This window comes from Carettochelys insculpta, chromosome 1 (assembly GCF_033958435.1).
Source record: "Carettochelys insculpta isolate YL-2023 chromosome 1, ASM3395843v1, whole genome shotgun sequence".
In the NCBI taxonomy this organism is placed as follows: Eukaryota; Metazoa; Chordata; order Testudines; family Carettochelyidae; genus Carettochelys; species Carettochelys insculpta.
Genome location: NC_134137.1, coordinates 20,288,041 through 20,302,607, shown reverse-complemented (window position 1 = coordinate 20,302,607; position 14,567 = coordinate 20,288,041). Strand labels below are relative to the sequence as shown.

Below are 14,567 nucleotides of genomic sequence, written 5' to 3'. Positions count from 1 at the left end.
CCTCTCTGCACCTCCCCATCTGGGCTTCGTTATCAGTTAAGTCGGACTCCTCATCCTATTGTTAATTGCCCTCTCAGGCTCACATTAGGCCCTTCAGAACCTATGTGGGATACATCTTTTGGAGACATTCTGTCGTGACTTAAAGATTGCTAGTGAGGGAGAACCCTCCACATCCGCGGGTAAGAATGCAGGCAGAAAGCAACAGATCTGCACTGCACATGTTGTCAGAAAGCTGCCCCAGGCTCAGGACTTGCACATGCAGTACGTGGGGAGTGCTCCAGTGTAACAGCTGCAGCTGGTCTCTGCTTGCATGTTCCCGCCACGGAAATGAGAAGGGTGATTGAGACGTATCACAGGGGCACAAGGGTTGTCATGGAACATCAGATGATGGATCCAGTTTGGCTGCTCTCAATAGGGACCAATGCCTGATGTTTCAGAGGAAACTGCACAGTGCTGTAGTGTGCCTGGAGAGTGGAGGGAAAATCCTTCTTATTCTCCCTTGGACAGGGGTCTGCAACCTGCAGCTCTGGGACCACATGCAGCACTTTTAGGACTTCTTTGTGGCTCCCAATGCTATAATTGCAAAGTATTTTTGATAAACGGTGAACATCTAAAAACCCAACAGTGAGCAACTCCTATCTAAATATCGAACGAGATGTGATCTCAAAACGTTGGATAATGCCCCCTTTACTATGTGCAGTGCATTTTCACAGAATCAGAGGGCTGGAAGGGACCTCAGGAGGTCATCTAGTTCAGTCCCCTGCTTCAGACAGGATCAATCCCACTAAGTCATCCCAGCCAGGACCTTGTCAAACCAGGACTTAAAAACTTCAAGGGGTGGAGAATCCAACACCTCTCTAGGCAACGCAATCCAGTGCTTCACCACCCGTGTGGTGAAGTAGTTTTTCCTAATATCTAATCTACACCTCTCCGTCTTCAGCTTTAGACCATTACTCCTTGTTCTGCCATCTGAGACCAATGAGAGCAGTTTCTCACCCTCCTCTTTAGAGCTCCCCTTCAGGAAGTTGAAGGCTGCTATTAAATCACCCCTAAGTCTTCTCTTCTGTAAACTAAACAAGCCCAAATCCCTCAGCCTGTCCTCATAGGTCTTGTGCTCCAGATCCTTAATCATTTTTGTTGCCCTCTGCTGAACCTGCTCCAGCACATCCACATCCTTTTTATACTGGGGGGGCCCAAAACTGGACACAATATTCCAGATGTGGCCTCACCAGTGCCAAATAAAGAGGAATAACTACTTTAGATCTGCTCAAAATGCTCCTCCTAATGCACCCTATTATGCTGTTAGCCTTCTTGGCTACAAGGGCACACTGTTTACTCATATCCAGCCTTTCATCCACCATAACCCCTAGGTCCCTTTCCATCGTACTGCTGCTGAGCTAGTCAGTCCCCAGCCTATAACAATGCTTGGGATTCTTCCGCCCCAGGTGCAGGACTCTACACTTCTCCTTATTGAACCGCATCAGATTTCTTTTGGCCCAATCCTCCAATTGATCCAGGTCACTCTGGATTCTCTCTATACCCTCCAATGTATCTACCTCCCCCACTAGTTTTGTGTCATCTGCAAACTTGCTGAGGGTGCAACCCAGTCCTTCATCCAGGTCATTAATAAATATGTTGAACAACACCGGCCCCAGAACCAAGCCTTGTGGCACTTCACTTGAAACCGACCACCATCCGGATATTGAGCCATTGACCACTACCTATTGGGCCCGACCTTCAAGCCAGTTTTCTATCCATCTTATAGTCCAAGGATCCAATCCATATTTCCTTAACTTATGGACAAAAATATTGTGGGAGACCATATCAAAATGGGAAACCGTTCTGATGGTGTTGCTAATTAAGTCTTGATGTTGAAAAGGAAGGTTGTGGCATTCCTGCTGTGAAGGGCCACACGCATTTTCAGAAGGAAAACTGAAATTAAATGTGAAGTAAAATAGGCTTAAGCAAAATAGGTTCAGGAGTGAAAGTCAGGAAGACAGTGATAGAAACGCATATGTAATGTATGAGGAAATAGAATATGTAAAAAGCTTGTGCACATCTTGCAGCAAACAGGTATTGCATTACAAATCATTGTGTGTGTGCTGCTGTTAAAATAGGGGTTACAAAAAGTAGTTTATTATTTATTAAGGACCATCTCATATTTACATGCATTGTGGCTCTTGAATTATTGCACTTTTTACTGAATTTAAAAAAAAACCAGCTCTTCTTGATATATTGGTTGCTGACCTCTGCCCTAGGAGGTCAGTTTATGCCCCACAGCATTCAACCTGGTAGTGCTTAATTTGGTTCTGCTGGTTGGTTGGATTTGAGACAGTAGCTCTGCGGGGATCCATGCTGGGAGATTTGGGCAGGCTGTTTGTGGAATGCCAGGAGTGAACCAATAGTAGCATGAAGGCCGTGCTGGGCCATATCTAACTTTCATGGGGTGAGCATAAGGAATCATTGCCAGCAGCCTTTGTTGGGGGTGCATAGAGTTTGCATTACGTTTTGGAGTCACTTTCTCTTCTGTCCCTACAGTCCACCTTCCCATCAACCATCGCTCCCATCAAGTATGATGTGCGTCAAGGATACAGTATAGGGAGTGTGCAGCACCACTGTAATGCTCATGACTTAGCAGAGGGATATCTAGATACTGGTTTGGTACCTGGATTCTGCAGTGCTCTGGAAATGCTAAGAGAGGAGTGCACAGATATGTTCCTAAACCTTTATCTCTAGAGTCTGCCCAAAGACCAGGCAGTTACTGAGCTGATCTTCTTCACTTTGTCCACTCTGATGGGATTGTTGGTGGGGATTCTCCCCACCCCCCATATACTCCCCCCTCCCTCCATTTGCTGTTGCACTGAGATTTACAAGTGCTGCAGGGTGGAACTTACTCCTTTTTGCAATCTGTTGACTAAATTTATTCTCCGAATTTGGCACAATAGCTCCTTGGAGAGTAATTGAAATGTCTATATGATGTTTAAAGTAAGATACTAACATTTGCACGGGAAATGCTTTAAAATGCTTCTTTTCTGAGCTCCTGCATAGAACAGAGTATCTTTGTTTCCCTCTCCCTCCCACTAAGCATTACAGGACCTTGGAAATCACCATCTGACTACTCCTTAGCGGGTTATTTAAGGAGTGGCTTGCCTGTAATGGACCCATTGTGCCACTGGGAGAGGAGAGTGGAAGGAGAGAATCAGTGATCTGAAACAGCCTGTGTTCCAATCCTATCATTTTACTCAGCTGACCAGGGGAGTTTATTGAGAAAATACAGTAAAATTCCAGAACCCATCCGGATCTCTTTCAGCTGGATACATTGTGCGCGAGTTGTAGGTTTTTCTTCTTTGACTGATTTTGCAGAGGGATATTTGAGACTGGCTTGTGCTGTTACCTAGTTTATTCTCACTCTTCTTTCACACTGTAACTTGGAAGGAACTCAGTCCCCTCACTGTAATGCCACTAGTGATCAGATTTGGGTCTGAGCCTCAGAGGGACAGTGTGTGGCTGTGACATGAGACTCATGGAGAGATCAGTAGATCAGAGTTCTCTTCTGGCTCTGCCATGTCTTTGTTTTCCCTTCCATCCTTTCTCTGTCTTGCCTGTTTAGACAGTAAACTTGTTGGGGCAGTGATTGGCTCTCATTGTTTATTTGCACTGCACCTAGCACTACTGAGCCTTTTAGATGCTAATCTAATAATCAGAGGAACATTTGATCATTGAGCTGCTCTTTCTCATACAGTGCCCACCCAGACTGAAAGTACCAGCCCAAGTGCTCTCACTTCGTCATTCTGACTTTCATTGCGCTTGTAAATGGTAGAAATAGCTTCACACTTGTCCCTTTGATGCTGTGCCTGGGGATCTAGATTTCCTAGCGTTAGCTTAATGAGATAGTGACAGGGTAGGTGGGTACCAGTGATCTGCTGTTTGGAGATGGAGGCTATTCTGTAAATCTGACATCAGGAAGTAGAATACCCATAAACCTGTAAGGGAAAACTTTTACCTCCCTGAACATTCAATAAAGGATTTGAAAGTAGACATTCCTCTACCAAAGGGTTTTACCACCAGATTACAGAGGAAAACATCTGCTTTGGAATTCATTTGCAAATTTGACACTTTGAAATCAGACCTTAACAGAGATCTCAATTATCTTATGTGTTACGAGGGCAATTTTTGCACCTTTGATATTCGCAGGAATGGCACTTATCCTACTTAATTAATTTGCTGCTTCTTCTGGTCGTAGTGACAGGTGACCTGCTTTTTTTTTTCTTTTTTAAACTTCCTCTGTCTCTCTTCTCATTCCCTCCCTCTCCCCATATAAACTCTGGATACTAATTGTCTACTCTAAATCTGAGGAAGTGGGTCTTATTCACAAAAGCTCATTACCTAATACATACATTTGTTAGTCTTGAAGGGGCTACAGGACTGCTTGTCTTTTGTGAAGCTACAGAGTAACACGGCTACCCTTCTGAGGGCTTGTCTGCACTGCTTTTCTTTTTCATTTGTCTTTTTCTTTCTCTGGAGAAACCCCCTTTTTTTAATGGTGAAATAAAAGCCAAAGCATTCACACAACCAAGCAGGATGACTCAAGAAAAGAAGGCTTTTCCCTGAAAATAATTTCTCCACCTCTGTGAATGACTTTTGAAACCTCCCCACAACCTTCAAGGGCGAAAAGGAACGTGCGTGAGCAAAGCACAAGTGAAGGCTCCTTTTGCAGTTCTGTGGCTGGGAACTGTATCTGGAAATTAGAGCACTCCCTTTCAGAAAGCTGTGGCTGAGTGTATGCGATTTTCCAATGTTACTTATTTTGACATTAGAGCATTGAAATAAGTCACACTGGAAAAAGCCTGCAGCGTAGGCATAGCCTCTGTCTATTCCTTTTTGAGTTAGCCAAGCTTGGCTCCTCTGTCTTGTAATACTCTCTGAGTTTCAAGGGCAAGGATTGATCTTTCTGTTGATAGGGCAGAGGTGACCCATTTTGGCAAGAAAAAAAGAAACGAAGGGGCATCATGCCATTGAAAGTAAAATGATCTAGGGCCTTGTCATTTTAGCTGCTTTCCATGTTTTTGAACACTGCTTCATCATTCCCACTCTGCTGCTTTACAACTCGTTCATTTGGTGTAGCATTTCCAACCAGTAGACAAGAGACCACATCTCCTCTTTGGACCACAATACAAATGTTAATCTCTCAATCCCCCTCTGAGGTGGGGAAGTCCTTTTTTCCCCCATTTCAGAGGTGGGGGAGCCCAGAGAGGGGAACTGACCCACCTGCAGCGTCACACAGCAAGTCAGTGTCAGGACTGGTATCAGATTTTAAGACCCATCCAAGGCCTGTAGTGGTCAGGGTGAGTGAGTTCCATTGACTCTAGGGAGTGCTGATCCAAACATTTGTCTTCGGTTCATGGAGCTAAGGTTTGTGCTCTCGACCCAACTTTTTCTCCAAGGCAGCATGTCCTGTGTGGAATAGGAGGAGACGTTATACTTCCCCATTTTTACGTCACAACAGAGCCTGGGTAGTACGTGCAATATTCAGTTATAGATACACAGATTGTAAAGCTAGAAGGGGACTACCACTCTGATCACCCAGTCTGATCTCCTGGTCCCTGTATGTCACCATGTAGGATCCTGAACAGCATAGGAAACAGAGAGACATCAAAATGCAGAATTTAGGTAGTTTGAGGACAGCACTGACCAACCCTAAGAGCCAAGGCCTTTTCCAATGGGAAGTAAATCGGTTTCTCACCAACTGTGGGCAAAAGGAAGAAAAGGGTCAGGAGGTTCCAGTGTGATGAAGAGATTAAAAGGGATGGATTATGTTGTTTGGAAAGGAGAGAGAAAGGGCAGAAATACATCCTCCTGTGAATGGTAGCAAAGAGTGTTCTCCTTCTCTGCCCAGCCCTGTCATGCAGCGTAAGGGCACATGACAAAGATAAAAGGACATACGTTTGAAGTGGTTGAAAGGAAATGGCTTTTTAATGTGGTATATAATGAACTGCTGGAATTCACCACCTCGGGATGTTATTGCAGTACATAGGTTAACGTGATTCAAAGGTTGCATGGGCTATCAACTCTCCAGCTGCCAGGCCTAAACTGATTGCCAGCTGGGGTGATTGAAAATATTTCCCTTCATGGAATTATATTGCATAATCAGCCAGGTGCACTGGGACGAGTTTCATTCCCTCTTAAGTTTCGTGTGTGACCCTCTGCACGAGGTAGGAAGCTGGTCTACTTTATGGCTATTTCTTGGTGAAAAGTGTTCAGCTTGCAGCTTTGTTTGAATAAAGTGAACCTCAAGGAGCATTTTCCAACATAAAGGGAATTTTCCATGCATCTGCCACAACCTTCTTTTTCTCTTGTCAATGCAGTACTGAAAATGTCTCAACTCCAGTGCCACTGGTGCGCTGATGGAAAAAGAGTTGCTGCAGTGGCAGTCATAGGAATAGGCTAAGTGCCTGATCCAAAGCCCATTGAAGGCTGTGGGAGCATTCCATTAACTTTAATGTATTCCAGATTAAGGCCCTTACTTGCTCAAATGACTGTGTTCCGGCGTTTCTCTTAAAATGCTTTACAGGTGACCTGCATTTTATAAGAACTAGGAAGTGTTGATTTTCATCTGCAGGAGGGTGTAATTTCATTTTACTAAATGGATCCGCTTACTCTACCACTAGCAAAAATACCAGCAAAAAAGGATGAAAATCCAGGACAGAAATATTTTTGCATCAGTCTCAAATATAGTCCCTTAGTCCCCAGGCCAGTAGGAGCTAAGGACTACATAGAGGTGACATGCTCAGCTCTCAGTGAGTTAACACTTCACTTGGCTCGCTACAGCCATTTCTCATCAATGCATAGAACTGACTGATTCAATCCAGAAGGGACTATCTTTAGTCTTCCCTAAAAATCGGGCTTTGAGAGTGGAGCTGAAAAATGGGAGAGTCCAGGAAATCCCACGAGGAACATATAGTTAGTTGTGATACTGGATCAGTCCAGAAATGGTGGTGCTGGTGGTGGTGATGAATAGAAGAAAAGTAATATTCCAGTTGTGCAACAGGTAAGTGGTCTGCCTACCTGAGTCCCACACATGTAGCATCCCTAGAGAGACATACATGTGTGTATCATTGATAGGTTATAAAGCAGTTGATCAGCAGAGTTGCTTTGGATTTACACTGGTATAATTTAGGACACGCTGTAGCAAATTACTGAAGCAAACGTTGTCCCAGTGATAGCCCATCACCCAGCATTTGGAGCATCGTCTTTTCAAAAAGCAAATACAAATATTTTTAAAGATCACGATTTCTTTAAAGTAGATGTCTGAAGCAAGCATGACTGGCAATAGAGCTCAAATCTGTCCACCCTAAGTGTTTTATTTACTTTCCACTGAGGAAGGATAATCGTGTGTGTCAAACAAGTTGAGAAGTGTCCCTTGAGTAGAGATGGTTAAAAAGCAAAAAAAAAAAAACCCAAAAGATTGTTTTTCAGTGAAAATTTAAATGAGAGGAAATGATGCATTATGGTAGTCTCAGGCTGTCAGTACAGGCTGGGAGCCCAGAGCATAGAAGAGAATGGAGACAGTTGGGGAGACCAAAGTACATTCACCTTAAGGAACTGGATGTTGAATAGTAACAGAGAGGGAGCCGTGCTAGTCTATAGACTATCAAAACAAAAAAGCAGTCAAGTAGCACTTAAGTGCTACTTGACTGCTTTTTTGTTTTCATAAGGAACTGCTGTAGCGTATTCAGATCAAAATATTTCTGGTTTTGTACCTGCAGTGTTACGAAGGAAAAAATCTAAAATTTCCACCAGAAATGAACACTTTTCATGAGAAAATTTTTCTCCAAAACATAGTGATTGGTCAAAAATCAGTTTCTATGGAAGAGCGCTTACTCAGGAGGACATCTGAGATAGTAGCAGCAGTTGAGCTGGTTATGCTCCTAGGGTGATGCAAGTGTGTATCACAAAGAGGAGTCAGGATTACTTTCAGCAAGGGGAAAAAGTGTAAGGTGCATAGTGGAGGGTCTCTAAGAAGTACGTCTTCACAGTGGAGCACCCAGCTCTGAATACGCATAGTGCAAGTAAGAGCAGTCGCATTGCAAAGCCCAAACCCAAACCCAAGTTGCTTTGTCCCTGCTGGTGCTGTGCTCATGTGTGTTGCTCTGGCTTCTGGAGATATATCTCAAGATTCTTTGTGCTACCGTACATTTGAGCTGCTATAGGATTCTTTCCCAGTGAACTGTGAGAGAGCTTACTGTCCTTCTGGTCACCTCGAGCAGACTCGTGGGAAGGCACTGGAAACCTGTCAGCATTTCAGCAATTTAGCCTGATGGCAGTTACCATCCTGAGTGAAAGTTCTGGACCAGCTAGCCCGGGTTTAAAACACTACCAACTCCAGCAATGGGAAGGTTTTGTGTGTGTTGGCGAGGGACCTGCGGGGCAACACCTAAGGAGGAGCCCAAGTTAACTCTATGATGAAGACACACCTTTAATGCCAAACCCTATGAGGAATAGTGTGCCTGGGTGTGTCTTGGAAAACCCATTACATAGGACATTTTAAAATGGACCTGGTGACGTGTTACAAATTCCTTTTGGGGCAAAATTCAACATCAATAGGAGAAGGACTAAATGAGTTATGTTACGATATCCTGTAAAGGCCTATACTTTAAGAATTTAGGTGTCGTATTGCCATTTTGCTAATTAAAGAGGTATAAAAACAAAGTATCAAAATCAGTTTCTCTGTGTATGTTACTGGGAGGCCTTGTTCTTAACCTAAGGCAGGGGTCTGCAATCAAAATATCAAGAAGAGCCATATTTTCAAATTCAGATACAAAATTAATAAACCTGCAATGCACGTGAATACAAGATGATCCTTAATAAATGTCAAACTGTACTTTTTGTAACCCCTATTTTAAGAACAGTGCGCACACACAGTGATATATACCAGTTAGAAGGTTGGTACCCCCATCTCCAGGCTTTACCCACCTCGGCCCCCAAATCCATCCCCTATCCACAAGCTTTGTCCCCATTCCACAAACCTGTCCCCCGTCCTCAGGATTAACTCCTCTTAGCCCCAACCCTGCCCCCACATCTACAGGATTAATCCACCCCTAGTTTTAACCCACTTCAGCTGCCCTGCCCCAAGTTGCCCACTGAATCCAGATCTTACTTGCCCACCAGTTGCTCTCCCCCTGCATGCACTCTGGGTCCCCCACAAACTTCTCAGGCCACAAATTGCTTGCAATTTTCCCATCTGCACCCCCACCCAGCGGCACTGGCACCAGACTCACCAGGTCCCAGGGCCAGGCAGGGAGCTGGGCTGGGTCCTTGGGGAGCTGACCCTTCACTGCTGGATGGAGCTCCAGGCACTGCTACAGAGGAGGGAACAGCTGGGGAGTGCCACGCTGCCTGGGAGGTGCTGGCCCCATGGGGAGGGAAGCTGCACTTGAGAAGACCTCCCCGCACTGCCTCTTCCTCCTTAGCACAGCAGCATGGGTCTGGCAGGGGCAGACTTGGCCATCCCTCCTGCCGAAATAATGGAACTAAAATGAATTGGTTTAATGGCCAGATCCCTCCTGCTGCCCTGCCAGCCGTTAAACCAATTCAGTTTAGTTCCGTTATTTCATTGGGAGCAGCTCAGGGAGCCTCAAGAGGAGTCAGTGGCAGCAACGCTGAGAGCCCCATGTGGCTCTGGAGCCACAGGTTGCCGATCCTGGACCTCAGGCTTTTGGCTAAGCAGAGCGGCACCCATAACCTGGGGGACACATGGTCATGTCCTGACTCATTACAAACCAGTCACATTGAAATGAGGCAATTCGGGGCTGTTAGAAGGTGATCCAGTCTATCACCAGCAGATAAAGGGGAGAGCATAGAAGATTTAAAGAAAACCTAGGTTGATAGCTCTTTGTCTGGCAAGGACCCACTTTTCAATAATTGGGGTGTGAAATCCTCATTTCTTTGTTTTGTCATTATGCTCCTCACTTCTCTATTGTTTATCCGTATGGTCTTTGTCTGGTTCTTTGACTGTCTGCTGTTTAATTTTGCTGGGTTTAAATTAATTAAGGTAGTGGGATGTGATTGGTTAGATAATCATGTTACCATATGTTAGGATTGCTTAGTTAAATTTCAGAAAAATGATTGGTTAAGTTATAGTTGAGAATATTACTATGTAAATTGGGGGTGAACAGGAAGTAATTTGGGAGGGACGGGGGAAAGGAAAGTGGATTCATGCTCTCTGGAAGCTAACTCCAATAAACAGTGAATTGTTTGTGTCTACGAACTTCATATATTGCCATTCTCTGATAACACAAGAAGGACCAGAGAAGTGGATGGGTGAAGGAAAAAGCCCTATAACAATTAAATGCCTTCCATCTCTACATACGTATTCTCTTGGTGCTGCAAGAATTTGGGTCAGGGAAAGTAATTAAAATGAAGGAATAACTGGAAATGGAAAGAACAGCTTTAATTATCTGAGCATACCCATATTGTGAATGTAACTCTTTAAATTGCAGGTATCTTGATCTCCGGCGTTTTGGATCTGCCCCTCATGGAGGCTTTGGAATGGGGTTTGAGCGCTATTTGCAGTGCATCCTGGGAGTGGACAATATCAAAGATGTTATTCCTTTCCCCAGGTTTCCTCACTCCTGTCTTTTGTAGCTCCATATCTGACTCACATGGACCTATTTGCACTGGAGTGCTTGTATGTGTAATGTCTACTTGCAGTGATACTGGGGAAAGAGGGAGAGGATTTTTGTAACAAATAATTTTGTGGTAAATTGAATGGAGGGAGCTGAGGAGAGATGTTCTTGGGAGATTTTGGACCATACCATTTCTTAGTCATATTTATGTAGCTCTTCAAATCTTCAAGGCACCATAAAGGCATTAATAAATCTTACTTAACAGGTTAAACTCTTCATGGGAGGAACAAAAGTCAGGACTAAAATAAGTATTGTTGGGAGCTGGTATTTAACACAAAGTGGTGTTAAGGGGTATGGTCCAAGCATAGAACTGGGAAGCAGAAATACTATGAGGCTTAATTTTATGTCTGTATGGAGCTTTGAAGATTGAGTTCTATAGAACTGTATGATATCATTTCTGTAACACCTTTGGTTTTAAGAAATGGCTGCTGTAGAGAGAGACTCTCCCCCACCCTGAATTCAAAGTACATAGTGAGTTTGGAAAGCAGATCCTAATCAGTTAAACCTTGCAAAGAAAAATGTCTCTTACATTGTAACTGCGGCAGTGAAGGAGTTTGGCAGTTGATTTTTGAGAGTCAGTAAAGATGCACAGTTGGCTTTCCCCCTCATGGTTTGTTTTACAGTCATAAAATTATAGTATTAAATTATAGCATTAATCATAATGGTGATTCCTTCATCCTGTTCAAGAACTGTATCCTTTCCTTTACACCTGATGCAGAGCTCATTAAGAGGTGATATATACATACTGTCTTAAAAAGCAAGCAAATTCATGGGAAGAAAGAGAGATTGTCTTTAGTGGAAGTACATTTGAACCTATGAAGCCAGAAACAACTCGCCTCTGTTTCTTGAGAAATGATTTAATGTTCAGCTGGCCAAGCAGATTTATTGGCATTTGTAAAGCAATCAACATGCACTCCCAGGCATTGTATATCAGAAAATGATGGCTCTCTTCCATGCAGGACCTGATACCATCTTTGATGGATTTATGCTCCTAATTCCTCTACTAGGTGGAGAAGAATTTAACCCCATTGTACAGGTGGGGACTGGGCATAGATTAAGTGACTTGTCTAAGGTCACACAGGAAAACTGAGGTTGAACTGGTACTTAAACCCAGGCTTCCTGAGTTGGAATCCAGTGGCCCTGTCCACAGCACCATCCTTCTTACCTTGCACATATTGTCAGCATTCTGAAATGTGAGCTTTCTGGGCCAAAGTCGTACATACAATACCAGTGGTGTCCAGTGAGAATTCAAAGATTGCCACACATGTGGCTGTCCTTCCATATTTGTCACAGCCCTCTTCTCCCTCCCCCCCGGCTCTAAATGGATGTCCTTCCCTACAGCCAGATTCCCGCCCCCATCTCCCCTAAATAAATGCTCTCCCATTCCCCCGAGCCAAGCACCCCCAGCTCCCTATTCTAAATCAATGCTGGTGACTCACTGGAGTTGGAGCCTCTGGGGCAGCCTCCAGTGGGGCCATTGCTGTCAGGGCACTGGATCAGCAGGGGCCACCCCACCCAGGCTGCTGCTGGTGCCGCCGCCTCCACCACATGCTTCTCCTACTAAGCACTGCAGCAGAATAAGTAATATGTACCAAAAAGGAATCAGAAATACTTATTATTTTTCAAGAGTGTGTAAATAACTTCATGGAGCATGTGGGGGGGTGCAAAAGAGATCAGATATTTTTCTGCCAAGCCCATGAGAGAGAATGAAAAGTGATGATTAAATAATGTTATGCTGCCACAGATGTGACCTGTGCTGTGACAATTTAACACTGTCAGACCCGGAGTATCCAAAAACTTTTTCTGTAGTCCAGGGTTATGTAAACACCTATCAGGGATGGTCTAAAAGACTCTGCATGGTGCTTGGTGCTGCCATGAGGGCGGGGGACTGGACTTGATGACCTCTTGTGGTCCCTTCCAGTTCTAGTGTTCTATGCTTCTAAGTGCAGTGCCCTGGGCATTAGTGGGTGTGTGGCTCCTGAGGTATTCCAGAGAATTATCACTCTACATTTAGGGCCTGATTCAAAGACTCCTGTTGACATCAATGGGATGTGAGCCAGATCCTAATTTTGTAATTGCCCCTTGGTTAGTTGCAAGAGGTGGAAAAAAACTCCTATAGTCAGACAGCTCCACACTTGCAATGTTACTACGCAGCCTCCAGAAGTACATGGTACCCTTGCCAAAGTCGTCATTCGCTTACACTCACAAAATGACCATACTGCCACAGCTACAACTGGTAGAGTCCTTTAAACAATAAGGAACCATCTCCGTTCAACACTTACTGGCTGATGTAAGTGACAAGAATAAAGGGGAGATGTCAACAGCTCAATAAAGGGGCAGATCTGAATGACAGGACGGGCTAAATGGAGAAGGCCCTTATTGGCAGTGGTGAAGAGTTTACGGCTGATGCAGTGGAAGACACAAAAAAGAGGGGATATAGGCAGCATGACATGCCGGGAAGAATGATCTTGGCAGAAGTGTTTTAAGGGGGACAGGATGGTTAAGACCAAGACCCAGAAACGGAACAAGAGTTTTGACAGAGTGGACAAACAGAAAATGGAAAATATTTGCAATATTATATATGTAGAAACAGCAAATTTGAACAGTGTTGCAAGAGATAGAGATCCAAGTCAAAGTTGATGCCCAGATAAGGGGCATGAGGGCTGATGAGTGGTGTCCGTGACAATGGAGAAAGGAAGAAATGAAGGGAAAAATTGATGGATTTTGTGACCGGAAGAAACCATTAGATCATCTAATCCAGCCTCCTGCATAACACAGGCCAAGTTAATCCAATTACCCTGTATCATGGCCAGTAACGTGCTCTTCATATGAAGACGTCAAGAGATGGAGAATCCATCACTGCTCATGGCAGTTTGTTCCAATGATTATACACCATCACTGTTATTTTTATTTTCTTTGCCTTATATCTCATTTGAATTTGTCTGGTTTGGTCTGTGTGATGCCTTTCTGCACTAGACTACACTCATCCCTCACTATACGAGCACAATTGATTCCCAACGTTGTGCTCGTAGGCAAAACTTGTAAGAGGGAAACTAAATTCCCATTAAAATACATGTAAAAGTCTCTGGTTGGTTCCTAGTGCTCCTAACTCGGGGAAGGAGTGGCAGCATGTGGTGCTGCTTTTGAAAGGTAAGTGAACCTTGAGTTTGGGGGCTGGGGAGGGTTAAGGCTGGGGGCAGTTTGGGGCCATGAGTGGGAGGGAGGGTTAAAACCTGGTGGTGGGTTGGGTCTGTGGGGCGGGTGGATGGCAGGGGCTTAAGGCTGCGGCAGTTTAGGTGTGTGTGGAGCCGGCAGCGGGGGCAGGTCAGGCTGTGGCGGTTGCGGTGGGGTTAAGGCTGTGGCGGTCTGGGGCCAGCAGCGGGGTTAAGGCTGCAGCAGTTTAGGTGTGCGGTGCCGTTAGGAAGGGGTCAGGCTGTGTCAGTCTGGGGCCTGTGAGGCTGGTGGTGGGGTTAAGGCTGCGGCACTTTGGGGTATGTGGGGCCAGTGTGGAGGGTCAGGCTGCAGCAGTTTGGGGGTGTGGGGCTGGCAGGGGGGCGGAGTCAAGCTGCAGCAGTTTGGGGTGTGTGGGGCCAGCGGTGGGGTTGAGGCTGTGGTGGCTTAGGTGTGCGGCGGGATGGGGGAAGTCAGGCTGCAGCAGTTTGGGGTCCTCAGGGAGGTCAGGCTGCAGCGGTTTAGGTGTGTGGGGTTGAGGGTGGGGTTAAGGCTGTGGCAAGCTGGGGTGTGCCGGCTGAGCAGGGAGTTCAGGCTGCGGTGGGTTGGAGCTGCAGGAAGAGGGGGAGGGGTAAGGCTCATATTTGTGGGGTAAGTTCACTCATCCGGTGAACAAAGTTAAGTTGTGTGTGCCTTATTTCAGTACTCGTA

The 14,567-nt window shown here is 45.0% G+C and overlaps 1 protein-coding gene across 4 annotated transcripts in view; it reads left to right on the top strand.

Moving 5' to 3' along the window:
* Positions 1-13,840, top strand: part of NARS2 (asparaginyl-tRNA synthetase 2, mitochondrial) — a 78,572-nt gene extending 64,732 nt beyond the window's left edge. For 3 of the 4 annotated variants that reach the window (XM_074983342.1, XM_074983319.1, XM_074983333.1), the window contains one exon: positions 10,500-13,840. In XM_074983342.1, coding sequence (XP_074839443.1) covers positions 10,500-10,644 — 145 coding nt within the window. In that variant the 3' untranslated portion in view covers positions 10,645-13,840. Of the gene's footprint in view, positions 1-8,267; positions 8,676-10,499 lie in introns of those variants that run through there. The other variant, XM_074983327.1, reaches the window with a different exon arrangement.
* Positions 13,841-14,567: the final 727 nt, after the last annotated feature.